Here is a 27,616-nt window from a genome sequence, read left to right on the forward strand (position 1 = left end):
GCCTCTGTCTTCCCGCCTATTTTCTTCCCGCGCTTTCCACCGGTTCCCGCCTCTGTCTTCCCGCCATTTTTTCACTATATATATGTAGGCTTGGCCACCATTTACATATCACATCTAGACTCATATCTGCAAACCTCATCATTCTCTCCCATGGCTTCCATCGCATCTCTAACCCCCCGGGAGGCGGAGGCGCTTTGCGCCTCGAACTACCCCTGCCCGCCGGGCTACCGCGTCCCGACCGGCTGGTTGCTAAGCGTCGGAGGCGTACCGGTCCCTCCAGTCCCTCTAGGTGTGGCGCGCGAGATGGCCATCACGAACCACTACTACTTCGAGCTCACGCCAGAGCAGCGGAGGAATCCCCAGTGGCATCCCGACTACAGCCCGACTTGGGAAAGCTTCTTCATCAATCGGCGTGAGAGGGCGCTTGCCAGGCATGAGGAGGGCGGCCCGCCTCCTTCGAACTTCAACGAGGCCGGCCGTCGGCTGTGGTGGCGCGGCCGGACTCTCCAGGGCGTCATGGCCTACCGTGGCCCCCGCCTGCGCTACCCTCAGTCCCAGCCCACGCGTGCTCTCCCGCCGAGGTTCGACTACCGCGACCCCGATGCCAGCGACGATGATGACGGCGACTACGACGACTACAGTGGCGAGTACTATAGGGCTAGGCACGAGTATGACTGAATCTTAAGGTGGCGGTCGGCTATGTGTACCCAAATCTGGCCATGTATCTTAATTTTCAGTTGAGCTATGTACTTTTAATTCGAGTTCAATCGTAATAAATTTTTATTCCCGCCTTTTTTCTCCCACGCGCGGCGTCGTGGCGGGAAACTTAAAAGAGAAGGAACATAAAAAGAAAAAAGAAAAGAAACATACAAGAAAATAAAAAAAAGAAAAGAAAAAGAAACAGAAAAAAAGAAAAGAAAGAGAAAGAGAAAAGAAAAAAGAAATAGAAAAGGAAAAGCAAAAGAAAAGAAAAAAAGAGAAATAGAAAGAAATAGAAAATAATAAATAGAAAAGAAAAGAAACATAAAGGAAACGAAAAAAGAAAAGAAAAAGAAACAGAAAAGAAAGAAGAAACAGAATAGAAAAAAGAAATAGAAAAGAAACATCAAAAGAAAAGAAAACAGTAAAAGAAAACAAAAAACAAAAAAAACCCTTTGGTACCGGTTGGTACCACCAACCGGTACGAAAGACCTTTCGTACGGTTGGTGGTACCAACCGGTACCAAAGGGGTTCGCCTCGTTCCCTTAGCCGCGCAGCACCAATTTTGGTGCCAGAACACCACACATCCCACACACCGAAGCCGCACGCGCCGCCGTGTCCGCCGTCGTCGCCAAGGACCCCGAAGCCTCGCCATCGCCGCCGTGTCCACCGTCGTCGCCACGCGCTCACCGTCGCCACGAGGACCACGCCGTCGTCACCCGCCGCTCCCCCCTCCGCCGGCAACCAGGTGAGCGTTTCCCCCACTCGATCCCCTTCTTCTCCCCTCCTCCGGCCGGCGGCGCCTCCCGCCACAGCGGCCACCGCCTACGCCGCAGCGCCTCCCTGCTCCAACCGCCGCCGACGCCGCAGCAATGGAGCAGCTAGCGCCCGTCTGCGTGCAGTGGCGCGTGCCGCGGCGCCCTCAACCGCGGCCGCCCACCAGTTGTTCGACGAAATGGCCGGCTGCCCCTCACCTTGCCGTCGACGCGCCCCCGAGACGTACAACACCGAAGAGACCGGCTGCTTGTCAAGCCAGTCCATGCACTCGTGCCGCGGCTGCGCCGACGGGGCGGGTCTGGTCGCGTCGAGGTCAAGGTCCATCTCGGTGAAGAAGAATTCTGGCGGCGGGACGGGTAGGCCGAGCGCGCGCACCAGGCAGTGCCCGGGGTCCTTGAACCCCGCGGCGAACGACTGCGCCCCGCACTGGAAGGCGTACGCCTCGCAGTTGGGCAGCCGCGACGCCTAGGACGCCGGGAAGGCCGTGATGCCGTCGTGCACGACCACGACGCCGCGGTTTGTCGCGGCCAGCTCCTGGAGGAGTCGCCCGAGTAGGGCAGCGGCGTGGTCGCAGAAGGCGTCGAAGAGCGGCTGCAGGTGGACGGGCCGGGGTACGCGATCGGGTTCTCGGGGTCAGGCGGCGGCATCTCGTAAGGCGGGATGCCGAGGGCGGTGAAGTGGAGGTGGAGCGAGCGGACGGTGCGCGCGTCCCAGCCCGCGCGCACCTGGCAGACGTGCGCGGCCGTCGCTGCGTAGTGCACGTCCAGGCCACGGGAGGCAAGCAGCAGCGACAGGTGCAGCATCTGGTTCAGGTGGCCTTGCGCCGGGAACGGCACCGCCACGATGGCCACAGCCGCTGCTGGTGCAACCTCCGTTGCCGCCGGAGCCATGCTGCAGAAGAGTCCCGTTTCGAAGTTGTTATCCATAATGTTCATATATTGCCGACGTGCCCCTCACCAGTTGTTATCCATAATGTTCATATATTGCTAAAACGCATCCATTCTACATTATTTGAGCACTGAATTTCGAAGTTGATTTTGTCTCTGCAAATGAACTGCAAGATTGTTAGGAGGTATGGTCGTGCCGAGTTCTTTTATCATGAATATTAAACTAAATAAAAAAAAATGTAGGGAAACAGAGCAAAGTGTTCTATTTGTTGGCATGGATTGGAATTGATAGTTCTTGAAGTACATAAACATATGAACATCACAAGGTGAAATCTGGATAAATAGAAAGTACCACAACTAAGTTTTTTTAAGGGCATGCTTGTGTTTTTGTTTGGCATATTCATTTCAAAAGGAGGGCATATGTGTTTGTATTTCACAGGATTATGCTATTAATTGCTTTCTTCATTTTGCAGTGACATTGAGGTATGGAGGACGGCACCTTCGTCCGAGATGAGGAGGGGGAAGAAGCAGTGCAGAAATTGATCTATGAGAGTGCCCGTGGTCCGGAACCCGACGATGGAGATGACAACGAGTTCCAAGACTTTCTGAATGATTTTGGCGAGGGACTTGAGTCTGAACAAGTTAGAAAAGACAATGAAGTGTCCATCACAAACTCCGGCGAGGTGTATATCTATGTATCAATTAGTCTGTGTTCATCCCTAGATGCATTCATTTATTTGTATTGCACTTATTAACGAATAATTTTTTCTTTTAGCCTTCTGGATCATCGAGCAAGTCTGTTAGAACAAAACGAGGCCCGACGCGGGTGCTAAAGGGCGAGGGCAGGTTAGCCCTCACGGCATTCAAGGATAATGGTGAACCAGTTCATCCTAAGGAGTTTTGCCGCAAATTTACAAGTCAATCCGGAGTTATTGTTAGGGACCATGTACCGATCAGCATTCAAGAGTGGCATAAGCCGAAGAACCCGGAGAGTGGTGCTAGTTATGTCAACGACACGATGAAAAAATTTCTTTGGGACACGCTACTGACAAAGTTCAGCCTACCGGAAGACATGACGGAAGGCCAGAAGAATAAAGTCAAGGAATGGACATTGAAGAAGATGGCCATACAATTCCAGAGCTTCAAGAAAAATTTATGGGACAAATATAAGAATGAAGATCCAGTATTCGATGATAATCTAGTGAAGATAAAAGATCACTGGGCCGCATTTAAGGAGTATAAGAAATTGTCTACTTTTGTGTCCCGATCGAAGAAAAATACCGAAAATGCTGCAAAGAAGAAACTTCCGCATCATTTGGGGTCAGGTGGCTACAAGAGTGCCATTCCGAAGTGGACAGCGTTTGAGAATAAACTGATGGATCATGGAATCACTCCACAGACATGGGACTGGCCCGAACGGTCCAAGTTATGGTTGTTCGCTCATGGGGCAGGGTTGGACCCAAAGACAGGGCTGATCGTTGCGAAGGGAAAATAGAAGGAAAAAATTGAGGCAATTGTACCGAAGCTTGTAGATGCAATTGAAAAGGTCAGAAAGGGAGAGTACATTCCCGATCGAGAGAATGACGAGCCGACACTCGCTACGGGAACCACTGAACATGTTGGACGGGTACGAGCTCGCCTGGTCTCACCATGAAGGAAGCGTGGCCGGACAGCCGACACTTATAGAAGCCGTTCGCGAAAGAAGAAGAAGGACGCCGACATTGTAACGGAATTGTTAACTAGGGTGGAGGCTCTTGAGAGAAATCAGAGGGCACCTGATCAGCCGCTGTTTCTACAGGATCCACAAGCCGATGCTGCTCCATCTCGCCGAAGAAGCCGTGTCGGTTCCTCGCATCTTGACGGATGTGGAGGAAGCTACCCCGTGGATTATGTCACGGAGAAGACAGATTACGAGCTACATATGTTATTCAGGACCGCGTCCGTTAAGGTGTGATCGGCTATGTGTACCCAAGTGAAGATGGAGCAATGCACCATCATATGCCCATTCCACCTGGCTGTGTTCATGTCGGGGTGGATGAAGTTGTTCGGGTTTTGAAACAAGTGGAGCTTGATATTCCTAGAGGAGAAGATGAGAGGACACGGGCCGATGTCAAGCACGGTTTCGCCCTATGGCCGAAGAAGTACGTCGTCCTTTTGCAAAGGCCACCGACTCCTACACATGAGCAGCAAATGCCATCGACTCCTCCTGGTGGCAGTCCTGGTGAGCAGCCAAGTCCACACCTACCTGAGAGGGACCCCAGCGTGAGTCCACCATCTCGAGATCCTCCGCGACGTAAGACAGCGTCCGTTAAGCGGAACGGTACGCCGCCTAGGAAGAAAGCTAGAAAGGAGAAACAGCGCCGCCTGCGAGAAGTTACCTTGGGAAAAAACTCCGGAGGAAAACGCGGAGGCCGTTCAGGCCGAGTTGAAGAAATGGTTTGCACCGAAAGTGCAGAGATACCTTTCGAGAAGACACTAGATCCGGTGAAAGTTGTGCGTACCGTTGACAATCTATATGACCCTGTACCATCGTCGCCATCTGACTATGCGCGTTCTATTGAAAGGTCGTATGACAAGATGATCGAGGCGACAAAACCCGTTCAATCGGGTATCAGGGAGATAAAAGGGATACACAGTGTCTACCAGCTCGGACAACAACCCGTTCAATCGGTCGCCCCTCTCAAGGTGTTTGACGGGAAGACCGTTCAAAGTTCTCGACAAGACGCAACTGATTACGCCTTCGCTGAACGAGGCATATCGGTTTGTTCAAGGGAAAGATTTGGTCGAGAATCTCAGGAAGGTACCAACATGTATGCGTAACTTGCATTCGTGGTACCTTAAGGCCTCAAAGGAAGGGATCGAGACTATCATGGTGCGAGTTAGGGAAGAGCACTACTTCCAGAGTACTGTGTGAACGTTGACTTCGCCGAACTCTTTCGGTTATACAATCTCCGGGCCCTCGACAAATCAATCATCGGTTGCTATTGTCTCAGTAAGTGATTTATTTATTTAATTTGAGAAGTCTTTAGCTCAGCTCGTTCATTGTCTGCAGATTATAATCTTTTGTGCGCTATATTATGCAGATCGAAGATGCTCGAATGCAAAAGGGACGATATCACAGACATTGGGTTCATTGACCCGCACACAATGCATGTTAAAACCATAGAGAATCCCCTCTATAACAAGGATACACCGCAGACTTTGCTAAGGTTTTTGAAGCGACAACGTGACAAAAAGCTAATAATTTGGCCTTACAACTTCGAGTGAGTCTTCTTGTCTTATAACACATTATATTTTGCTCACCGTATGTCAAAATTTTAACTAATGACTTATATATATGACACTACATATTGAAACGTGCGTAGGTTTCACTTTATTCTTCTCGTCATCAATTTGGAAATTGGAGAAGTTGAAGTCTTTGACTCACTAAGCAAAAAATCGGAACTATACGTGTCTTGTTTTTTAATGCTCAGAAGGTAATTTTAATTCTTATCAGTTTGTTTCGTTAATTTCCTGCTTTGAACTAATTGATGACTCTTTTATGCATTTTCTTTTGTCGAACAGCGTATGGCAAACTTTCATCAAGGAAGATACGTCCCGTGAATGGACACCGAAGCTGCGATGGCGTGCGAAAGTAAGTAGTACTACCTAGGTCCACACACCTTTTAATTATCATACTTGACTATTGTTTGATTGAATTATATTCTTGTAAAGAAATGCCCGCAACAACCTCCGGGGACCGATCTCTGTGGATTCTTCGTTTTGCAGTACATCCCAGAATTGTCACGAGAGAACGAATAATGAAAGAAATAAAGAGGTACAAAAACAATCTTCACAAATTTGTTTTGTTATCATAAGTTGTGCTGAGTTTCAGTAATAGTTGTTTCATGTATTCATTTGTATCTTATTCTTTTATAGTTGGCAAGAAAGCGGAACAACCTCTCAATCGATGACCGCTTCATAGCAATAGGCGAGGAATTGGCGGGATTTTTCCTTCGGGACGTCATACCACCACTCGCAGAGTACCACTATGAATGAAGATGTACATGTTACATATATAGTTGGCTCGAAGAGTACCACTATGCTACATGTAATAGACATATATAGAGTACGCCTCGGAGAGTACCACTATGCATGAAGATCGATCTTCATGCATAGTGCTACTTAATTTGCGATCTTATGTAATAACATGTGTGTTATATTATATGCACCAACTTGCTATGCATCATCTTGATCTTCATGTACTACCTAAACCCAAACGCGTTTCTGGTGCATCGACGCGATATGAAACAAACCGATATCCCTAAACCCCTCCAAAAACCCTAAAAAACCAATTCTCTGCCGCGGCAGAGATTTGGGCAAATTCCCTGCCGCGGGTGGGAACCTTTGGTACCGGTTCGTATTACCAACCGGTACGAAAGCTCCTTGGCCCTGAGCTCCTTTTATACTGGTTCGTAAGCAACCGGTACGAAAGGGGGGGGGGGCCTTTAGTGCTGGATAATTAGTACCGGTTGCTCAACCGGTACTAATGCCCCTCTGGAACCGGTACTGATGAGAGATTTTCTACTAGTGTGAGAAGCATGTCAACTATTCCATATGTTGGTCATATGAAAACCTGACAAGCAAACCGCTACCCTAGGACTTTGAGAAGCATGTGGACTACAAATATGATTTGCCTCCTCATATAAGGGATGTCCTATCAAAAAATCCTAAGCATGTCGATTAGTCCATCTATTGGTCATAAGAAAACATGAGAAGCAAACCGCCGTTGTAGGACTCTGAGAAGTATGTGGACTAGTTTACATATGGACCGTAACAAAATGTGAGAATCAAGTTGCCACCGCAGCAATGAACCTTTTTTCTCGGTCTCGCATATCATTTTTGTCTTTCATGGGCTATCAAGGAAAATCATGGGTGAATTTTTCAGTCGTAATAGTCCAGTCATTTTTTACAATGTTGTGTTTTGAGGTATTGGTGCTATGTCACACGAAATAAAAGTTGCAGAACTGCTTTTCAGTCCTATTTGGTGGGCATGGCCGAACATTTAGCACAAATAGCTTTGTTGTTTCAATCCTACCAATCTACGGTACTTATCCCATAGATCCTCATCAAGTAGTTCGTCATCGTCTTGGATGCGATGGTAGCCTCGATCAAGTGTGTTTTGGTATGGACTCCTCTGTGTCGATATTTTGTGCTACCAACTTCGTTCATGTTTACAACAAGGAAACACTACAATAAAAGATGTGTTTCCATAATTGTTGAACCTAGTCGTTTCACTTACTTAAGTGGGAATTTGATGGATCCTTAAAACTTTGGAAATTAGTTAAGATTGGGCAATTTTGTTCTCCTACAATTTTGTTCCTTTACCGAGGCATAACCTAAGAGGAGATGCAAAAAAAGGCGATTCTAGAGATGCGACCTTCAAAAGCATTTATTTAAATTTTAGTTTTTTCCACTGATCTATGTCGTTTGAATTTTTTCTGGGTTCATGCCGTTTCAGTAGATGTATTCTATTACGTTTACTAAGACAACAAAGTTCGACTGATCAATCCAAACGAAGAATGTGGGTCCTTGTTTAGTAGTTGAGAGAATAGACACAATATACCACTATTGAAAATCTAGAGTTCCAAAATACCACTGGAAAAACCAAAGTAGCCAAAATAGCACTGTCGTTAACGTTTCGTTACCAAAATACCATTCACATGAGAGTTTAAACCATTTACGTTAGTCAACCTGAAAAGTTCTTGTCAATTATTTTAGAATGGCAAAAATACTCCTGTGTTACTGTGTAGACCCCCAAAACAACAGGAATCAAATCGACCTCCCTACCGGACATGGTCTTCTCTAATCCAGATGTGCCATGGCGGCATACCCGACCGCGCATCCCACGCGCCTGAGGTCCCTCATCCCTGCTAGCCGTTGTTGATTGTAAGGTCCGTCATGCCCTACCTTGCTCCGTCGCCGCGACTTGCTCCTCCGTGGCGTCTTATCCCGCTTTTCCGCCCCGTCCTCCGCCGTGTCTGAGGTCGCTCCACCGCTGCGACCTGCTCCTCTGTGGCGTCCCGTTCTGCTCGGCCGCCTAGTCCTCCGTCGTGTCTCAGGTCGCTCCGCCGCTGCTCGTATGTGGCGTCATGTCCTTCTCGATCGCCCCCGTCCTCCGCCATACTTGATCCTATGTGGCGTCATGTCCTGCTCTGTCGCCTCGCCTGCCGTCCCTGCACGCCCCCGACATCGACAGGCCAACGCGCCACCCCTGCCTAGCTCACAGCTTTTCAGTGTAAATGAGAAATTTGTGGTGTGAAGAGATAAGGGCATATAACTCTTCTTTGCAGGTGCTAGTCCCAGTTAGTGCATAGTGGTATTTTAGCATGAAAAGCTGAATTGTAATGGTATTTTAGCAACATTTGTTTTTTGAGTGGTATTTTGGAACTCTTGATTTTTACTAGTGGTATTGTGGCTTTTCTCTCTTATTAGTTGTTCTACAGCATGGTAACTCTTCGGATTATCTGGGACGTTCATTAAGATGATCCGACAAATCGACGGTCATGGGAAGATTGCAATACATGTCCAAAAGTGTCCCAAACAGTTCCGAAACCAAGGACGAGTGTGCCCCTATCTTGTGGAACCCAAATCCATGGCGAGCTCGCCGCGATCCCCGCAGCCGGCGGCTCCGGCGCAGGCGGAGCTCGAGATCTCGCGGCAGTCCCGTATACTCGCGGCGGTGAGTTCACATCCTGCTTTCGCACTCCTTAGGTTTTGCTTCTTGGTCTTTTGTCCATCTTGTCGTTCTGATGCAGTTGTCGAAGAAGGTGATAGATCTCGATGAGCTGAGGATGCTTTCAGCTCAGGGCGTCCCTGACGGTACCGGCGTCCGGTCGACTGTGTGGAAGGTACCCCATTAATAGCAGGCTCTTCGTTTTGTTATTTCTAGATGTGTTCTGTAGTCTCAAAGCTGAAGATTTAGGAACTTCTAAGGAAGTGCCTGTGCAAAACTGCAAATGAGATCTTCTTTTGATGTAGGCCGGCCTTAATTTAGACTCACAATTGTTCTACCGTACTGATGTTTTTGATTAATGTCACAATATGCATACATGTCCTTAGTCTATATCCTTTTGCCTTTTCATGCCAATGTCAGGTCAAAAATCGTCTGCATTTTTGTCCCTTTGTGTTCATTCACTTGCTACTACTATCAGTCCTTTTTTAGCAATTGTCTAGATATGGTCAGTATGAGGAAAAAGATGCTGTCAAAAGTGTATTGCCTGTTCTGGTCACAGACTCACTGTACATGTTTTGGTTGCTCAGCTGCTACTGGGTTATTTGCCCAGTGATCGTGAACTGTGGGAGCAGGAGTTAACAAAAAAGAGATCACAATATGAAGCCTTCAAAGACGAGTTCCTTGGCAACACTGTATGTCATTACACATTCAGATTATCAATCTTGATTGCCAATTAATAGTTACACATATCACACATGATACCTAGTGTAGATCCTTACTAGGAAACAAAGATCCTGAATCCTAGCTCTGCTAGGTAGGTGGAAATAGCGCAACTAGAGGATCAGAAGACCATAGCGACGGAAATGCAGAGCATGTCGAGAGTGGGTTTCTTGATAGGTCGGTGATAGCCCAAGATGAGCATCCTCTGAGCCTTGGGAAGACCAAAGAATGGGATCAGTTTGTTGAGGTATGCTCTAGTGCCTCTGAATGTTACATTTTAGCTGTGTTGCGTGTGTTATTTTTGTACTTAGATATTCTGCTCACATATTGCAGCTAGTTTCATTTGTTGGTATTGCATGAATTCTATGCCGGTGACACTGGTGGTTGTGCTTACATTTTTTTCAGAGATCCACACTGACATTAGCATGAATTCAGAGCAGTTATGCTTTGACAACAAAGGGCAAGTGTAATTATGTCAATTTAAACCACACATCTCAGTATATCTGCGTTAAATTTATGCTCGTTTCATTTCAATTATTTGTATCTATCGGTGTGTTTTGAGAAATCGAATTGCAAAAAATCCTGGTGAACTGTTGAAGCAATTGTTGTCAACTTCAAACATGTAGATTTACCTTTTTGTTCCAGAAGCACGCACATTTTCTATGGGTCGAGTTAGTGTACGGGTGAGTCATTTCACCACTTGGCATCACTCTAATATTGATACTTTTTTTTCTTTAACTATATCTTTCATACAGAATTCAGAGATGATTGAGCAGGTTGACCGTGATGTGAAACGCACTCACCCTGACATGCATTTTTTCTGTGGAGACTCGTCTTTTGCAAAGTCAAATCAGGTAAATCTGTAGTATCGAAATCTAAACATTGTTCTGGTTGGTTACATGGCTGATTATTTGTGATTCTCACCAGGAATCACTGAAAAATATTTTAATTATCTTTGCCAAGCTGAATGCTGGAATAAGATATGTGCAAGGAATGAACGAAATTTTGGCGCCGCTCTTCTTTGTATTTCGAGATGATCCGGATTATAAAAATGCTGTATGGAGTAAGCAATTGTTATACTGCTTCCAATCGTTTGCTGTACAGCAGATTGTACAAAAAGTTCATAATTTTTACTCACGAGTCATGACTTTGCGGCTATATATCATGATATTGCTAGCTGGATTCCCTTGCAGAACTTCGCAGAAGCCGATTCTTTCTTTTGCTTTGTGGAGTTACTTAGCGGGCTTAGAGACAACTTCTGCCAGAAGCTAGACAACAGCGCTGTTGGCATTCAAGGGACGCTCTCCAAATTAATGCAACTCCTAAGGAAGTATGATGGAGAGCTTCAGCACCACTTGGAAATAACGACAGAAGTAAGTTTCTGTGTAGTAAACTGCTCAATCTTTAATGCTGTACTTTACGGTTGTCCTTTGACTTGCGAAGTTTCGATGTGAACTGACCTTGTGCTGTTTCAAGTTCTTACAGTAGCTCCGTTATAATACTTGGAAGCATTATATAAGGTTCCGCATAGTGCAGATCCGCCATGCTTATAGTAGTGAAGAAGTGGTTGCAGTATTATTAACAGAAGCATGGTTTCTGCAGGTTAATCCCCAGTTCTACGCATTCAGGTGGATAACACTGCTGCTAACCCAGGAATTCAACTTCGCTGATACCATTCACATATGGGACACGCTATTAAGTGACCCAGATGGTCCTCAGGTAACAAATGAACGCACTATGGTTTGTTCTGCAAACCTTTGGTTTGAGCTTGATGACTGAAGATCTGTCTGACGAAAACGCAGGAAACCTTGCTGAGAATATGCTGTGCAATGCTTATCCTCGTCCGGAAACGCCTCCTTGCTGGGGATTTCACATCCAACCTAAAGCTCCTGCAGAGCTACCCCCCGACGAACATCGGCCACCTCCTCTACGTCGCTAACAAGTTGCAGTGAACAAACCGGTTCACTAGGGAACAAATTGCTGTGAACATATCTGTTGGCTTACAAACTGTAACTGTAATACCAGCATACTATTACTTCACCGCAATCTGTAACTTTATTACCAACGGTTCAGAAATAAGCTACTGTTATGATTTTTTTATCAAATATCCAAGTTCATAGTATGAAATTCCCGTCTGCTGTAACTGAAAATACCATCACGGCCACTACTTGTCCAAAGTTACTTTTTTTTTGTTTGACCCAAGGGCGGTTCTACTGCCTAGGCGGCCACCCATCCTGCTTCGCAGATCTAGCTCCGTGGAGCTGTCCTGTTAGGAATCGGATTTCTGGGAAGCTGGATTGATATTGAGCACGGCCTAAGATGCATCTGATGAAAATACTTGTGTGTTACATGAAGATACAAGCAATATTTTCTCAACTTTCTGCACAAATACCGACACTAAAATCTCTGTCTTCTGTGTATGTTGGGATTTCTCACTCCTGTAGCTGCGTGTTGTTTTATAACATTTTTTTTTCCGAGATAATTTTAGAACTTGTTATGTGGCTGCGTGTGGCTTCACATTGCTTACACAGCGATGGTTCTTCTATGGGCCATAAAACTGATGGCGCGTTCTGAGGAACTTGACTTCGTTGGCTCCTAACATGGGCTGCGAACTAATGACGCTCCTGAATCCGGATGCAGTGCTAACGATGCGCGGTCATCGTACTGTTTAGTCCCACCTCGATGCTGCAAGCTGATTACCAGGGGCAAGCCTACATATACAGCGTCCCCGCCAACGATGAAAATTACTTACCTGGATGGGGTCAACGGACGATCAATAAGGTCCGTGGCCTAGGCCAATGATCCACATTGCACTTTGTAGGGTGTGTTGGCTTACCATCTCCTCTAGGGGAGAGTGGACATCATAATTTGTGATAGAGGGGGTACGCGTCCGCGCGGCCCCTGCTAATTCAAATTAAAATTTTGAATTTGAATTTAGTTTGCTGGTTTTATCTGTCGTGTCTATTCATCAAATTTCTTTTGCAAATACTAGCATTGCCCAGTTTCTTAGAACTGGGCCTCAATGCGGCATTGCCCACATGTCTTTGTTATTAAATTGGGCCTTTTCTAGTTAAATGGGCCTGTGCTAGTCATCTCCGGTTTAATCACATGTGCCAGACCATGGAAAAAATTCATAAACTACTTTTTGGGAGATTTGCAGTTTCCTTTAGGGAACGTCAATCTGTGATTTCTGCATGCACAATGCCAACATGGCAATTGACGCTATAATTAGGAAAAATGGGCAGCCCAGAAGAGTATAGCGTTGGTTTGGTACGGGCGTAGCCGCGTAGGGGAGGGGAGAAAGGATTCATCTCGAGAAGACGCCAGGTGCAGGAATTCGTGATCTCTATCTGGGGCAAAATATACAGAGAGATACTGTGAAGGGACGTACCGTGGGCGTAGGCTGTAGCTAAGCTAGGACTAGTTGTTACCTAGGGCGCTTCGTGATCGGTAGATGTCAATCCCGCGTAATCCCAAGGCTGGAGCAAGGATGATCATAGAGGTAGCTTTCTCAAGTAGTAGATCCCTTAAAAATGCCCGATCCTCAAAACGACCACCATTTTTAGGTTTTCCTACGAGGATCTCCTAAACTTCTTTAAAAACTAGTTAAATGCCCGTGCGTTGCCACGGAAAAACAAAATATGTTGAAAGGTGAATTTATTTTGTTGGACGTATGGAAATATGGTGACTTATAGTTTTTAAAACACATTTTTATCTTCTTACTAATCCTTTGAGGACCAACAACTATACTTTTTTCCCTTTTTAACATGTTATGTTTCTTCTTCTATAGCACACAATCTAGCAATTTTCACCATATTGGCCATTTTTCCGTAGGACAATTATTGGTATTTTCATTACCTAAGTGTGTAAGAAAAACTTTGTTGATCCTAATTCATTGTATAAATCGATTACAAAAGTGCAACATGACACTGAATGTGAAGCATACTACTTTTTTTATACATTGACAACAATTCTTTTATAAGAATAAGTTACAAAGTAACGTATACAAAAATACGTATAAAATTTCTTGCAATGCATACTACGTAGTAAAAACCCATCCTCATTTTTCTATCCTCCAAGGAAGAATTTGGTTCGCATATTTTCACCGATTACATTGTTACCTCTTTCCGTTAATCGTGTTTGATTTAGTTCCTCCAAAAACAAGTATCGTGTAATCGAGTCCCAGCGCAGCTCAAAACTGTTACCGGCCAGTCCCCACCGAAAACGAAACATGTTACCAGAGCTAGCCGGGTTGAGCGTCCGCTTCTGATCTCGACCCAGCCGGCCAGCCGCTACCGATATCGGTCCTCCTCGGCGTCCTCTGTTTCGGTACCTAAAGTAGCATAGACTAAAGAGCATAAGAGCATCTGCGCCTCAAGGGCAAGAGAAGCACGAGGATCCCTCATATGGCAAATACCAAATATTCTTGATCTTTTAAAGACTGTAAAGAAATATAGATTTATAATATTCTTTTCTGTTCCTCTTAGATTGTAAAGTTAAGATGTACATAAGGTAGGATAATTTCCTCTTGTTTCCAGCACCGAAAAAATAATCGATCACAACTACAATTCACAGCCATGTTTCTGCAAAATACCAAATGAAGAAGCAGCAACTATACTACGAACTATGACAACGCAATAACCAACATAGCTATGAGTAGGCATACTAAAACATATGTACCGTGCTCTTCTTAAAATCATGTATTCAATAAGAAGCACCAAAGAACACGGCAATCATCACAATGGGATGCAAAATCTGTTCAATAGCTATGAGTACTAAAAGATGTGTACAGTGCTCTCTTGAAAATCATGTATTCAGTAAGCAGCACCAAAGAACACGACAAGCATCACAATGGGATGCAAAATCTGTTCAATAGCTATGAGTAGGCATACTAAAAGATGTGTACGGTGCTCTCCTTAAGAAGAAGAAAAGACTTAATACCTAGGTAGAGAGGCCAGAGGAGGATTTGAACCTTTGTTTGTGGTTAGTGGAGTTTACTTTGATCTGAAGACATATTCTACCAACCTACCCCGATGTTGTTTGTTAAAACCTCCAGCTCCATATATTAGAAAAGCAAGAGGAACTTTTTTAAGTTGTATTATTCAAGAAGAAAGCAGAATAAAGATATCCTTAATAAAAAAACAAAAAGAAATTTGCATCAGACTTAATACATTGTTCAACAAAATCCAATGTCCATAAGAAAAAATTTATACTGCCTTATTCACAATCCACCTTTGGTTTCACTTCATTTAAATGTTCGTGACATGCTCACAATGAACAAAAGTAACCACATCAAGTTTCTCCTATTCCGAGACCAATTCATAAGAACAGAATGTCAGAATAACAAGAGCAGGCTTTGGAGGCCCTGAATAGTGATATTCTATCACACATTGGAACTTAACACCTCTTTATGCTAAAAAAAAAGTATGATTATATACTGAGTATACTTACCAATGAGATTTACCTGTTGTCTCAATAACCGCATGATCAACCTTGACCCTCTTTTCATTCACCAACTTCAGAAGCATCATATGGTGAGTCGTCTTTTCTTTACTGCAATTTATGATAGCATAGGATGTCAGTGAAATAGACTGGAAATTCACGAGACCTAAAGTTGCACGGTTTTGCATCAGGGAGTAGAAATTCAGCGGGAAGCATCATGGGGTCTAGCTTCATTGCCTTTAGATTGAAGGCCGCATGAACTGTCTACGGCAGTGTCGGGGGTTCTAGATACGGCGGTGCTTCCTTCTGTCGTCGCGGCCACGACGGGCATCGTCGGCAGCGGATTCCTAGAGGATCTCGCGTGCTGCCGTTCCCCTACTCGCGTCAGGCCTTCCAGCCGACGTGCCATCGGAGGGGCTCGCCGTGCACGTGCTCGTACGCTGCTGCGGGAATATGATCAACTTATCGTGTTGGTGCCACTGCCCTTTTGATTCACCAACTTCAGAAGTAGCAGCACAAACACGTCGAGCGACGCCCATGTGGGGCGGTACGGATGCCGGAAAGCTTGGAACATAGGTTGACCGAGGAGCCGACGGAGTGAGGCGACGGGGGAGGCGGCCAGAGTAGGCTGTGGCGGCGGCGATGGGTGCCGCACGCCCGCGCCGCAGGCTGTTGACATCCTCCCCGTAGATCACGAGATCGTCAGGAGGGTCGGCGGCGGCAACAGTCAAGACTCAAGAGCGGCCGAGTGGGTCGTGGAATCCACGGAGGGGAGCAGGATTTCTAGGGGGGCGAGGGTTTCAGGTATTGGGTTTCCGTTCCTGTCACACGAGATAGTTGGGCTTGGCCCAGTTGGCCGCGTGCGGGACGACGGAATCGATCGACGAAACGAAACGATTTGCGGACGAAGGACCAGACGCGACGACGAAAGGGTAAGACGTATTGGCAGAATTTGGAACATGTTCCTTCTTTTTAAGTAGTGTAGATGTAGAAACAAACCTCATGGGCAAGTTTGGTTGCCTGCATGGATTTTTCCCCAACAGTAAAACATAGCCCGCTAAAAGTTGTATGAGTGAAAATTTAATTTAGGAATATTTATGGATTACGATTGGACGGCAATAAGCACATTTGCGCACCATGGCAGAAAAACATGCATGAGGATTTGTTACCGGTATGTAGCATTATATTATTATTATACCCTATATCAAAGCCGAAGGACTTTGCTGAAACCACGTTTTTTTGAGCAATTTTTGGGTATTAATTTCATTACAGATTTGTTACTGTACATAGCGCCTGGTACTGTAGATCTGGGAGAGGTAATTCAACTGCCTTTTTTTCTTGCATGCAAAACATTTAATAACCGGAAGTTTCCGGTTGTGTCTTCCGGTTATCTCTCCTCTCCACACATTTTTTTTTTTTTTGCGTTACTGCTTTTTCCTTGAGTTACCGGCTGCCTCCCATGGACTCCTTAATTCACGCCCGTTCCCATTGGTCAAAGCGGTGCGGAGGCCTCGAACAGTCTGGACTCCACGACTCCACTTCTTCCTCTCTAATTTCCACCGCCCCGGTGAAAGAAAACTGGCCGTTGCCGCTCACGTCCTCCGCGGCGCACTCCTCTCCCTCCCTTCCGCACCTCCCGAGCGAGCTCCCGAAGCCGGTGATGGCATCGCGGCGATGCGTGCCGGTCGAGGCGCTGCGCGAGGGAGTTGGGTGGCGGCGGCTCCACCGGCGTCGAGGCGGAACGGCGAACAGGGATCACCGAGGACGGAGACACCCACGTCGACCAGAGGCTAAGCGCGGCGGTGCGTACGTACGCCGCCTGACCTCTCCCTCCTCTACTCTCCTCTCCCTTTGTCCGGCCTCACTTCTTCTTTCTCTGTTAGCGAGCGCAGCGGCGGGCGCACTGGAGGATCTCGACCTACGCCGGCGCGTCCTTTACTCCACTGCTTCTGCCAGCGGTGTACTTTGTCCGCCGCCGCGATCTTGGATCCACTATCACATACGAATGGTGAAAGGATCGGCAGGGATCCGGGACAAGCAGCACGGCAACTCGCCATGCCCGTGCTGGCTTCTTCAAATGAGACTCGAGATCCTCAGCCTGTTTTGTTGCAGAGATAGGTATGAACCTATACATCCGATTACTCATTGGATCCTTCCATTACTTTAAGCATCACTAACTTTTTTCCTCTTTAACCAATCTGACAACTACTCATCAATTACAGGCAAGTGATGGACTTGCAGAGAGCCGAATGAGGAAATGTTGCTGCTTGGAAAAAACACAAAGTGCGGGATGTGCATCTCAATACACCAAGGTTCCCTAATTAATATGGAGCATCTCTTCACAAAGCATGGATGTATTTGGTTTTGTTTGGTTGATTTATTTTAAACTTGCAGTTAAAATCTTGGGAAAATATCTTCTTACATGACCTGCAGGCCATACCATGGAAGCAAGAAATGACACCATGTGTAGGTATTTGCAAAAAACCTTAAGGTAATTCGTCTGTTTTTCTAATTTTGGATTTGCTGTTGTTGTCATTAGGCTTTTTCAATGCTTGCAGGAAACTGTGCCTTAGAGGGGTTTGAATTGCAAGGTTGCTTCTTAGATGGGTCACATGTTATGAGGAGTACTCCTAAAACCCATTACTTGCCCTCTGAAAATAATATTACCATGCCTGCTTGCTAACTTCAGTTTTGGATTAGTTTTTTTAAAGGAAAATCGTGGGTGCTAAATCTTTAACATTTCTTCGTTATTACAGTTTGATTATAGAAACGGTCTGGATATATATGGATTAATTAGTTCCATGTAAATATTAACCTTAAATATTTTTTTTGCTGCAGATTGACACAAACAGTGGACTGCCAATATCAACTACCAGATTGATCTACATGTCATGACATCCATTTCGTTAGAGAATTTTACTGCCAAAATATATGCAACATCACCTGTAAGTAGTGCTTTGTAGGCAGGTATTCAATATATGTGATAGCATGCCCTTCTTATATATCTTTTTGCAATGATGGGATTTTAGAGAGCCTTTGCATAAATATAAAACTTAAATCTAAGCAAGCAAATCATATGTGTTCAGAGTCCAGTCAAGGTGAAGGTGATCTTGACTGAAATTTTTAGTTCTTTTTGTTTTATTATTCTCTGACACACAAGCTCTATTCAGAAATTATTTGATGCTCTTGGTCATATGTAATAGTATTTAAATTTGAATGAAAGGCAGAATTGTATTTTTATGATGGGTTGTTGGTCTCCTCGACAATACTAAGTACTGACCAGGCTAAGCTTGGCATTATGTTTTCAAGGGATTTTTCATGTGGCAGTTGTATATGCTGGAAAAAACAGGTAGGCGACATTACCTATCTACATAAAACCTCAGAATTTCTTAAATTTGAGTGTTGAAAATATGTTTCAGTGTGCTCCTAAAATTCAAATAAATAGTGGAACCCCATGCTTACGTGAACATCAGGTTGTTCAGTGTTCATGAGTGTTGATGTATCCATCGCATTTTATAGAGTTCTTTAGTGGCCTAACACTAAGGCTTACTTTAGTCTCCTCTCTATGTCGCCATTACCAAGTGAAAATGTATCAGCATCAAACACTTATGTTTTTATTCTGCATTGGTGAGAGAAATAGCTGCAGCAAGCATCAATTTATTCTTTATGTGCCCTTATATAGTTACAGTGCAGTTAAGTTGTTATTGGCATGTTTAGTCAAGGTGGCATCTATATAGATGGCCACTGTGTGCACCATGAATTATGTGGTTGATTGTATTTCCTCTTTCCCGTAAATTAGTCTGATTTCATATGATCTTATCTTCCGATTCCTCTTATAACCAGGTTGTGGGATATCAGGATATGGTACTCTATTTTTTTTGTGAGATGTATGGTACTCTATATTGATATCCAACATCATTTACTTGAAGATCAATACCATTTTAGGGTGCATGGTCACTTTGGTGAGAATATCATTTTGTATATCAATCAGTCCGGCTTCCGAACCACAAGATCAATTGTGTTGGTTTTCATTGTGTTACCTGCAACACTACAGGTATGTTCTGTTTTCAGTTTGAAGAACCGTCCGTTTTGCTATTGTGATTTCAGTACCACTCATGATGTGCCAAGCAAGCAATGCAGGATCACTTGACTGGATATTTGTGCTTCCATTTTTTGTATGTGTATGTGCTTTTCTTCTTGGTTTCCTAAGTACACGTTGTACAAGTACACGTTGTACAAGTGTAATTGTAATCGCTGATGCTATACTACTTTTGCCATAGTTCAGTGTTCTGGTGTGTGTGCCTCTATCAGACAGTGGTACCTTAGACAAGGCAAGCAAAATTATTGATTACATACTCGGGTTAGTTCCCCAAGCTTCCATAACTTTCACACTATAGCATCGCACATTTCAGATAAGCGCACCAAATCCCTATGGGGCTTCTCAATCTTGCCAGTTTTCCTCTAGACTGTTCCCTTCGTGCTCTGTATTGTGCGTTCTCTAGATCTTAGTTCATTGCACAGCCTCTTCTTATTCACAACTGTTAGTCTTTTATCTGCCATTGCCAGCAGTGGAGAAGATTTTTCCATTGAAAAGAGAAAAATGCAATTTCTGCGAAGCCTACATTAGTTAGATTTATTTTCCTATATCTAAAGTGTCCCCTACTTAATAGGGTCATATGGTGGTGCTTAAGAACATTCTTTGTTCCGCTGGGTTCAACCTACTTTGTTCAAAGACGACCAAATCGGGGGGCTTTGGTTGAAGATCTCAGATCTTTCGCGCATATGGAGTCAGCCCATCCCGAGCAACACAAGCTAAACCTTTTCATGCACACAGTTATGAGCTTCCAAGTTCTCAAAACATGTTTTCATGTATTTTTTAAATTCAGAGGAATGGTACAACTGTGTACTTAGATAAATATGAGATGGTTTGATCCTGCCTTGCATTGTTTAGGATGGTGAACATATAGAAGTTTCGAATCTATCATAGAAGGTCAAATATCAAAAGAGTAAAATATTTAACTCACTTACAATGAACACACTCAGAATTACACTTCATTATTCGATTTGGTTTTGTTTGAAGATCATGCCTTTTTTATTTTCTTTAAAGCTTATCTAAATAGAAGCTACAGAATAGTGCATGCTTAATTACTTACTGTTCTATATCCTATCGTACATATATTCATGTGTACATATCCAGTCGCAGATCAATATGCCATTTCGAAGGTTCAGTTTCAAAGAACATTCTAAGTTATGACCTTTCTTTGCGGGTTCTAGCGATATATGCAATGAAGTCAGTCTCTACACATCATGATTAAGCAATGTGTTTCTGAATATCGATTTTATGATATATGAGGTGTTTCAATATCGGGGTGATGTTGATTGCACCAACCCAACACGAAAGGGAAGTATAGGCATGTGCCTAATATGAACTCACAAATTCTCGACACTATTTTCAAGACGATGGATGATATGGCAGATGCTGATTTGCTATGTCCTCAAGAATTTCTCCACAAGGTGGATCCTAGAAATTTTCGGCATCATAAGATCTCGCTAAAAGTTGCTGCCTCAATAATGTTACTACAGAATATTAATCAGTCTATTGTACTATGCAATGGTACCAGTCCCATGGTTACTAGATTGGGTATTTGGGTGAATGGGTTCTGGAGGCTAAGATCATTACTGGTAGCAACGTTGGCCACCGCATATATATCAATGATTGTATTGCATGTACCATCCATCAAATGGCCGTTTACATTACAATGATAGCAGTATCCAGTTCGACCTTGCTATGCAATGACAGTTAATAAGAGCTAGGGGTTGACACTTGAACAAGGTTGTTGTTTATTTGCCAAAATTTTCCTCACGGGCAACTTTATGTGTTGTCTCAAGGGTGACCTCCGGGAGAGGATTAACGGTTCTTGCACTTGACGAAAGCGGAGGTCCAACTGAGGATCCGATAAGTATAGTGTACCATGAAGTGATTGATGATCACTAAGTGATGTTGTGTTCTTCTTTTGTTGAAGCTGTGTTTCATTTCTGTAGACTATATTATAAGTTGACGTACCTCCAATTGCTGAAGAGTTTATTTAAGTGATGAAATGCTAAGTTATCATATATTTTGTTGTAACTGAAACCTCCCCTGGCAGTGTTGTATTTTTCTTTTGGCTAAGCCTTATTTCGTTTCCCTAGACTATTATAAGCTGTATTTCCTTTCCCTGACAGTAATCTTTATCTCCTCTAGATTTTACTTATTTTACATTAGTAGTATTTTTTTTCTTTTTAGTTTATTTTCTGTCGTTGTGGATCGATCTCACTCTCTCTAGTTTTTCGTCAGAACTGAAGAACAAACAGGAGACAAGTAGTTTTGGTGCTGCGTGCGTGAATGCAGCTTTTCTGTTTCTTGCCTTTTATTCAGTGATTACAAACTGATCCAAGAAAAGAGGATCATGACCGAGAATAGTGGAGCTGCCATCCCAACCCCTCTCGCTCACGTCCTTGACTAAGCATGCGGTGATCATCAGATCGTGCCATCCCACGACTTGATCAGCGCAGCCACTAACTAATCTAGCTACAGATAAGGATCCTAGACTAGTTGATCTGTCAGTGTACAGGCACATGTGGCAGATCCTTTTATTTGAACAGGGAAAGGAAAATATAACTGAAGATGCAGCCGTTCGTCAGAGTTCAAAGTGCAGGGTTTACGCCAACACTTCACCCCCTTAAACCTGCACCGAAACAACTCCAAGCTTCACCCTCATTTCAATGAAACGAGTTCTTCCCAGTGCCTTGGTGAGAGCATCAGCTAACTGAGCGTCAGTCCTGACGTGGTAGACGTCCAGCTTCCCTTCCTCAATGCACTGCCGAATCTTGTGAAACTTGATGTCGATGTGTTTGGTCCGATCATGATGTACTGGATTCTTGCAGAGGGCAATCGCGGATTTGTTGTCAACATAGAGCTTGAACTTCTCCCGCGACTTGCCTGTCAGATCAGCAATGAGGTTACTGAGCCACACTCCCTGACAAGCACCAGCCCCTGCAGCTATGTACTCTGCCTCGCAAGAAGACATGGCCACCACCTTCTGTTTCTGCGAGGTCCATGAGATTGTGCTTCCGCCGAGGAAGAAAACCACGCCTGAAGTGCTCTTTCGATCGCTCACATCTCCGGCGTGATCACTGTCAGTGTAGCCAACCAGCTCCGGTGACCCAACTCCTTTCATGTATCTGCACCCATGGTTAAGCGTACCACTGACGTACCTCAATATTTGCTTCACCGCTGCCCAATGGATTGTGCTTGGTGATTCCATGAATCTGCTGGCCACACCCACCGCGAGTGCGATGTCTGGACGTGTGTTGACGAGGTACCGAAGACAGCCGATCACACTTCTGAATTCAGTTGCGTCAACCTTCTGTGCCCCATCCTCCTTCTTCAGCTTGAGCCGCGCCTCCATTGGCGTGTGGCATGCATTGCAGCCTGCCATGCCTGCTCGCTCGAGGATCTTCTCTGCGTAGGCGCGCTGGCACACTGTGATCTCACCATGTTCTTGCCTGACCTCAATGCCAAGGTAGTAAGACAACAGCCCGAGATCGCTCATCTTGAAGAGGCGGTGCATCTCAGCCTTGAACGACATAATCTCTTCGACGCAGGTGCCCGTGATGATCAAGTCATCGACGTACACTCCTACTAGCAGATATTCCTTGTCGTTGCCTCGCCGATACACAGCATGTTCCACTGGGCTGCGCGTGAAGCCAAGATCGACGAGTGAGGAGTCTAGCTTGGCGTACCACGCGCGCGGAGCCTGTCGAAGGCCGTAGAGCGCTTTGCTCAGCTTCAGCACGGCATGGCGATCCTCCTCGACCACAAAGCCGGGTGGCTGCTGGACGTACACTTCCTCGGCGAGCTCACCGTTGAGAAACGCCGACTTCACGTCCATGTGGTGGACCTCCCAGCCACCGTGCGCCGCGAGAGCCAGTAGGATCCGCACGGTTTTCCATGCGCGCGACAGGAGCGTACACTTCATCGAAGTCCACCCCCTGTCGCTGTGCGTAGCCCTTTACAACGAGCCTCGCCTTGTACTTGACAACATTGCCATCGGGGTCCTTCTTGAGTTTGAATACCCACTTCAGGCCGATCGCGCGGTGACCTGCAGGAAGCACGGTCCGCGTCCAGGTTTTGTTGTCAGCGATGCAGCTCATCTCCTCCTCCATAGCCCTCCTCCACTCCGGGGTTTGCAAGGCTTCCTCGACGCTCGCTGGCTCCTCAGCAGCCACGAGTCCGAGGACCTGAGTGTCAACGATCTCATCATCGGGCTCATCAGACTCATCGGGCTCGACGTCCGGCGCGGTGGTGTCGTAGATGTTCGCGACGCGCCTGTACCGGTGCACCTCATTTCCTTCGTCAGCAACATCCAGGGCGCTGTCCCGCGACGGTGGCGTGCACCATTGTACAGTGGGCAACGGCGTCGGCGAGGGAGAGGTGGTCGGCGTGGACAGCGGCGTCGTGGCTGGTGTCGTGCTCGGCGTGCCCCTGGACGGCGGAGGGAGCGAGCCTGGGCTGGTGTTCCCGCTCGACTCACTTCCGTCGTCGGTGAGACTCGCGCCAGCTTCGGTGACGTACACCACCGAGAACGTGGATGGCGTGCTGGAGTTCTGCTCCGGCTCCCAGCTCCACGGGCGGCGCTCCTCGAACACCACATCGCGCGTGACATAGAGCCTCGCGCCGACAGGATCGTACACCCTGTAAGCTTTGGAGCCTTCCTCGTACCCCACGAAAACTGTCAGCAGCGAGCGGTCTGACAGCTTTGTTAGGCCTGGTCCAGTTTTCTTCATGTGAGCGACGCAACCGAATGTGCGGAGGTGCTCGACTGTGGGCTTGCGACGATTCCAGGCTTCATAGGGCGTGACACCATTCAAGCTGCGTGTTGGTGCGCGATTGAGAATGTACACCGCACACTTCACTGCTTCGCCCCAAAACATGGCTGGCATTGCCATACTCTTCAGCATACACCTGGCCATCTCCACCACAGTTTGGTTCCGGCGTTCGACAACGCCATTCTGCTGTGGTGAGTAGGGTGCTGTGGTGAAGTGTTGTATCCCCTCCTTGGAGCACCACTGGATGATCTCGTTGGAGTTGAATTCCCCGCCACGGTCAGAGCGGAAAGCCCTCAGCCGACAGTGTTGTTTTGCTTCAGCTAGAGCCTGCACTTTTCTGAATTTACTGAATGCCTCATCCTTGGTCTTCAGTAGCTCGAGCCACATGTATCTGCTGCAGTCGTCAACAACCAGGAGGAAGTATTGGTTCCCTGCAGCAGTGGCTGGTTTGATTGGACCACAAAGATCAGTGTGTACCAGGTCAAGGGCATGCTCTGAACGGTGCTTGGTCGCCTGAGGGAAAGCCAGCCTGTGTTGCTTGCCGATCGTGCAGCCATCGCAGATCTCATCGATGTGATCGAGCTGCGGCATTCCGCGTACCATCCCGCGTTTCGACATGGTGTTCACTGCCCGGAAGTGCAGGTGGCCAAGGCGTGAGTGCCAAAGCCACGCTGGATCATCTACCCTGGCCAGGAGACAGACAGGAGCAGCGATGTTCAGGTTCAGAACATACAGGCGATTTGCCGCCCGCTTCACACGAACAAGGAGTCGACGCTGTTGATCGTAGACGCGCAGGTAGCCTTCCTCGATCACAGACTTGCATCCGTTCTCATCCAGCTGACCCAAGGAGACAATGTTCGTCTTCAGCTTCGGGATGAAGAACACACCGGCGAGCACCCTCTGATTGCCATCAGTGCACCGGAACAGCACGTTCCCTTTTCCGCCAATCTGCACCAGGGATCCATCACCAAAGCGCACGGACCCTGTCACGGACTCGTCGAGGGTGACGAAGGCGTCCTTGCTGCCTGTCATGTGGCTGCTAGCTCCAGTGTCCATGTACCACACGCCGGCAGCGGCGGGGACTGGGACTACTTTCTCCTCATTCAGGTGCACTGCCTGCTCTCCTACCATGGTCACCAAGGTGGTGTCGTGCTCCGCGGTCGCTCCTGGCGCGTCGCTGGCGCCCTCGATCGCCGCCAGAAGGAGGGCAGGGGCATCGACCTGTTCTTCGGCGACATGCGCCGCCTCTCCTTTCCGCTCGCGATCTCGCTGGGCCTTGCGACATTCCTTGGCCCAGTGTCCAGCCTTGCCGCAGTAGCGGCAGTTGCCGGCGCGGCGCGGCGCGCCGTTTCCGCCGCCGCCGTTGGTGCCGCTGCCACCTTGCTGGGGTTTTGCCTTAGCGTTCTGCTTCTGCCCCGTAGACGGCGGTCCGTGCCCGCGCTGCTGGCGAGCGGCCCATTCCTCCTCCATGAGGAGAAGTTTGCTGCCGACGCCGTCGGTGACGTCGTCGAGCTCGTAGCCCTCCTCGGCGGTGGTCAGGCGACCAGTGAGGTCCTCGATCGTCAGATCGCGGAGTTTCACCGTCTGCTCAATGGCCATGACCATCGGCCTGAACTTCTTTGGGACGACGCGGAGGAACTTGAGGACGGCTCTGTACTCATCTTGGGGATCGCCGAGGAGCTCAAGGTCGTTGACGATGGCCGTGAGGCGGATCGAGAACTCCTCGATCGATTCCCCTGGCTTGAAACGAAGTTCCTCGAACTCGCGTCGTCGCGTCTGCGCCTTCGCTTCCCGCACACGCTCACAACCAAGACGCATGGTCTTGATCGTCTCCCATGCCGTTTTGGCACAGTCCTTCATCGCCAGAGTGCGCACGAGCTCCGGCGGCACGGCGCGAAGGAGCGCGGCCAGCGCCGCCCGGTCGTCCTGCTCGTCGTCGGCGCCGTACTCGATGACGTCCCACAGGCGCGCGGCCTGCAGCTGCACACGCATGACCATGGCCCATTCTGCATAGTTAGAACGGGTCAGCGTCGGGTAGTTCGCGTTGCCGGAGCTCTCACGAACCACCCGCTCCCGGACCACAATTTCGCCACCACCACGTCGAGAGGGGCTGCGGCCTCGCCGCGGAGCCGGAGATGTGGAGGGACGCCGGCGCTGGGCCGGCGGCGGCTTGGACCCGCTCCCCTCGGCTGCAACCTCCTTACTCTTCTCGATTGTCGATGGTGACTTCGACATCTCGCTCTGATACCAAATGTCGTTGTGGATCGATCTCACTCTCTCTAGTTTTTCGTCAGAACTGAAGAACAAACAGGAGACAAGTAGTTTTGGTGCTGCGTGCGTGAATGCAGCTTTTCTGTTTCTTGCCTTTTATTCAGTGATTACAAACTGATCCAAGAAAAGAGGATCATGACCGAGAATAGTGGAGCTGCCATCCCAACCCCTCTCGCTCACGTCCTTGACTAAGCATGCGGTGATCATCAGATCGTGCCATCCCACGACTTGATCAGCGCAGCCACTAACTAATCTAGCTACAGATAAGGATCCTAGACTAGTTGATCTGTCAGTGTACAGGCACACGTGGCAGATCCTTTTATTTGAACAGGGAAAGGAAAATATAACTGAAGATGCAGCCGTTCGTCAGAGTTCAAAGTGCAGGGTTTACGCCAACACTTTCTTTAGCAGATAGAGAAATTCAGAGAAGATCCATGCAACAAGCTGATGTTCCAGTTTATTTTCTTTAGCAGATAGAGAAACTCAGAGCAGATCCATGCAATCAGCTCACGCATGTAAAAGAAATCCAATTCTAACAACTCATGGAAGAGGAACATACCAGTTTGTAGCAGATCAGCTAGATTTGCTTCTTGCTGTTCTCTGTAAGCTGCAGGCGCCCACTAGCTGTCCTCCGTCTAGGGATGTTTCCCCTTATCTGCAGTCCACCTTCCCTGACCTTGCGCGCGCAGACCAAACTGGATTTTTGGTCAACTACTGGACTCCATTGTTCCGTGTGTGCAGACAGGATGGAGAGCGATTTCGCTTCTTCTCTGCGATCTACCATGTGCGGTGACAGAGCCGAGCCCCTCCCTTTCTTCACTTTGGCCTATGCTCCTCTACTGACCCTTCATTCTGGATCATTCTCTACCTTTTTTTTAGAACCACTCCTACATCCTACTCTCTTATTTTCATTGTGCAAACAGAAGACTCCAACGGGCCGAAACAACAAAGGTGGTTCAGCCCATCAAGGACTCCTTTAAGCAATTAAGCCAACGATCAAGAAATAAAAGCACTCCACCATCCGCCGCCTATTTCACTGGCACTTCCATGATACTTCAGCAACCCAAATATTGTATATTTCCACAAAATTCTAACCAACTATCTTGATACCAAGGACGTGGTCAAGTTTTAGATATTTCTTTAGCTGTTTTTGAAAAGGAATCCCGCACTCTTAAACCTAAAAACACCGTTTTTAAACAAGAATGTCGCACCATTGACAACACGGGCGCGGCGTGCG

General features: G+C 46.9%; 2 protein-coding genes, 2 long non-coding RNA genes and 1 other non-coding gene across 6 annotated transcripts; 3 read left to right on the forward strand and 2 right to left on the reverse strand.

The window, feature by feature from the left end:
- Positions 1 to 1,524: 1,524 nt before the first annotated feature.
- Positions 1,525 to 2,366, reverse strand: LOC139838229 (cis-zeatin O-glucosyltransferase 2-like). The gene is made up of 2 exons (XM_071827612.1): positions 2,049 to 2,366; positions 1,525 to 1,941 (listed from the first exon to the last, which is right to left on the reverse strand). The coding sequence occupies exons 1-2, from the start codon at positions 2,364 to 2,366 to the stop codon at positions 1,525 to 1,527; spliced, it is 735 nt and encodes a 244-aa protein (XP_071683713.1).
- A 6,563-nt stretch (positions 2,367 to 8,929) lies between these two features.
- Positions 8,930 to 11,925, forward strand: LOC127345267 (uncharacterized). Its single transcript, XM_051371712.2, has 9 exons — positions 8,930 to 9,084; positions 9,161 to 9,253; positions 9,666 to 9,770; positions 9,893 to 10,045; positions 10,554 to 10,652; positions 10,726 to 10,854; positions 10,992 to 11,171; positions 11,401 to 11,517; positions 11,601 to 11,925. The coding sequence occupies exons 1-9, from the start codon at positions 8,998 to 9,000 to the stop codon at positions 11,748 to 11,750; spliced, it is 1,113 nt and encodes a 370-aa protein (XP_051227672.1). The 5' UTR covers positions 8,930 to 8,997; the 3' UTR covers positions 11,751 to 11,925.
- A 617-nt stretch (positions 11,926 to 12,542) lies between these two features.
- On the forward strand, positions 12,543 to 12,702 carry LOC127346381 (U1 spliceosomal RNA). Its single transcript, XR_007879546.1, has one exon. It is a non-coding gene; the product is annotated as a U1 spliceosomal RNA (small nuclear RNA).
- A 1,026-nt stretch (positions 12,703 to 13,728) lies between these two features.
- Positions 13,729 to 27,240, reverse strand: LOC127345268 (uncharacterized). 2 transcript variants are annotated; one of them, XR_007878607.1, is made up of 3 exons: positions 26,939 to 27,240; positions 15,263 to 15,351; positions 13,729 to 14,131 (listed from the first exon to the last, which is right to left on the reverse strand). It is a non-coding gene; the product is annotated as an uncharacterized lncRNA (long non-coding RNA). The 2 variants fall into 2 exon arrangements; XR_007878606.1 differs by having other exon boundaries at positions 15,250 to 15,351.
- Positions 16,754 to 19,780, forward strand: LOC139838619 (uncharacterized). Its single transcript, XR_011756188.1, has 4 exons — positions 16,754 to 17,358; positions 17,463 to 17,552; positions 17,635 to 17,731; positions 17,799 to 19,780. It is a non-coding gene; the product is annotated as an uncharacterized lncRNA (long non-coding RNA).
- Positions 27,241 to 27,616: the final 376 nt, after the last annotated feature.

This window comes from Lolium perenne, chromosome 3 (genome assembly GCF_019359855.2).
Source record: "Lolium perenne isolate Kyuss_39 chromosome 3, Kyuss_2.0, whole genome shotgun sequence".
NCBI classification, from domain to species: domain Eukaryota; kingdom Viridiplantae; phylum Streptophyta; class Magnoliopsida; order Poales; family Poaceae; genus Lolium; species Lolium perenne.

Bases quoted from the DNA above. Each gene is read 5' to 3' on its own strand.
- LOC139838229 (XM_071827612.1), bottom strand. From the start codon at position 2,366: ATGGCTCCGGCGGCAACGGAGGTTGCACCAGCAGCGGCTGTGGCCATC. The intron at 1,942-2,048 runs GCGACCACGCCG...CCGGCGTCCTAG, and splicing joins GCCGCTCTTCGACGCCTTCT to GCGTCGCGGCTGCCCAACTG.
- LOC127345267 (XM_051371712.2), top strand. From the start codon at position 8,998: ATGGCGAGCTCGCCGCGATCCCCGCAGCCGGCGGCTCCGGCGCAGGCG. The intron at 9,771-9,892 runs GTATGTCATTAC...TAGCTCTGCTAG, and splicing joins ACGAGTTCCTTGGCAACACT to GTAGGTGGAAATAGCGCAAC. The intron at 11,172-11,400 runs GTAAGTTTCTGT...TGGTTTCTGCAG, and splicing joins ACTTGGAAATAACGACAGAA to GTTAATCCCCAGTTCTACGC.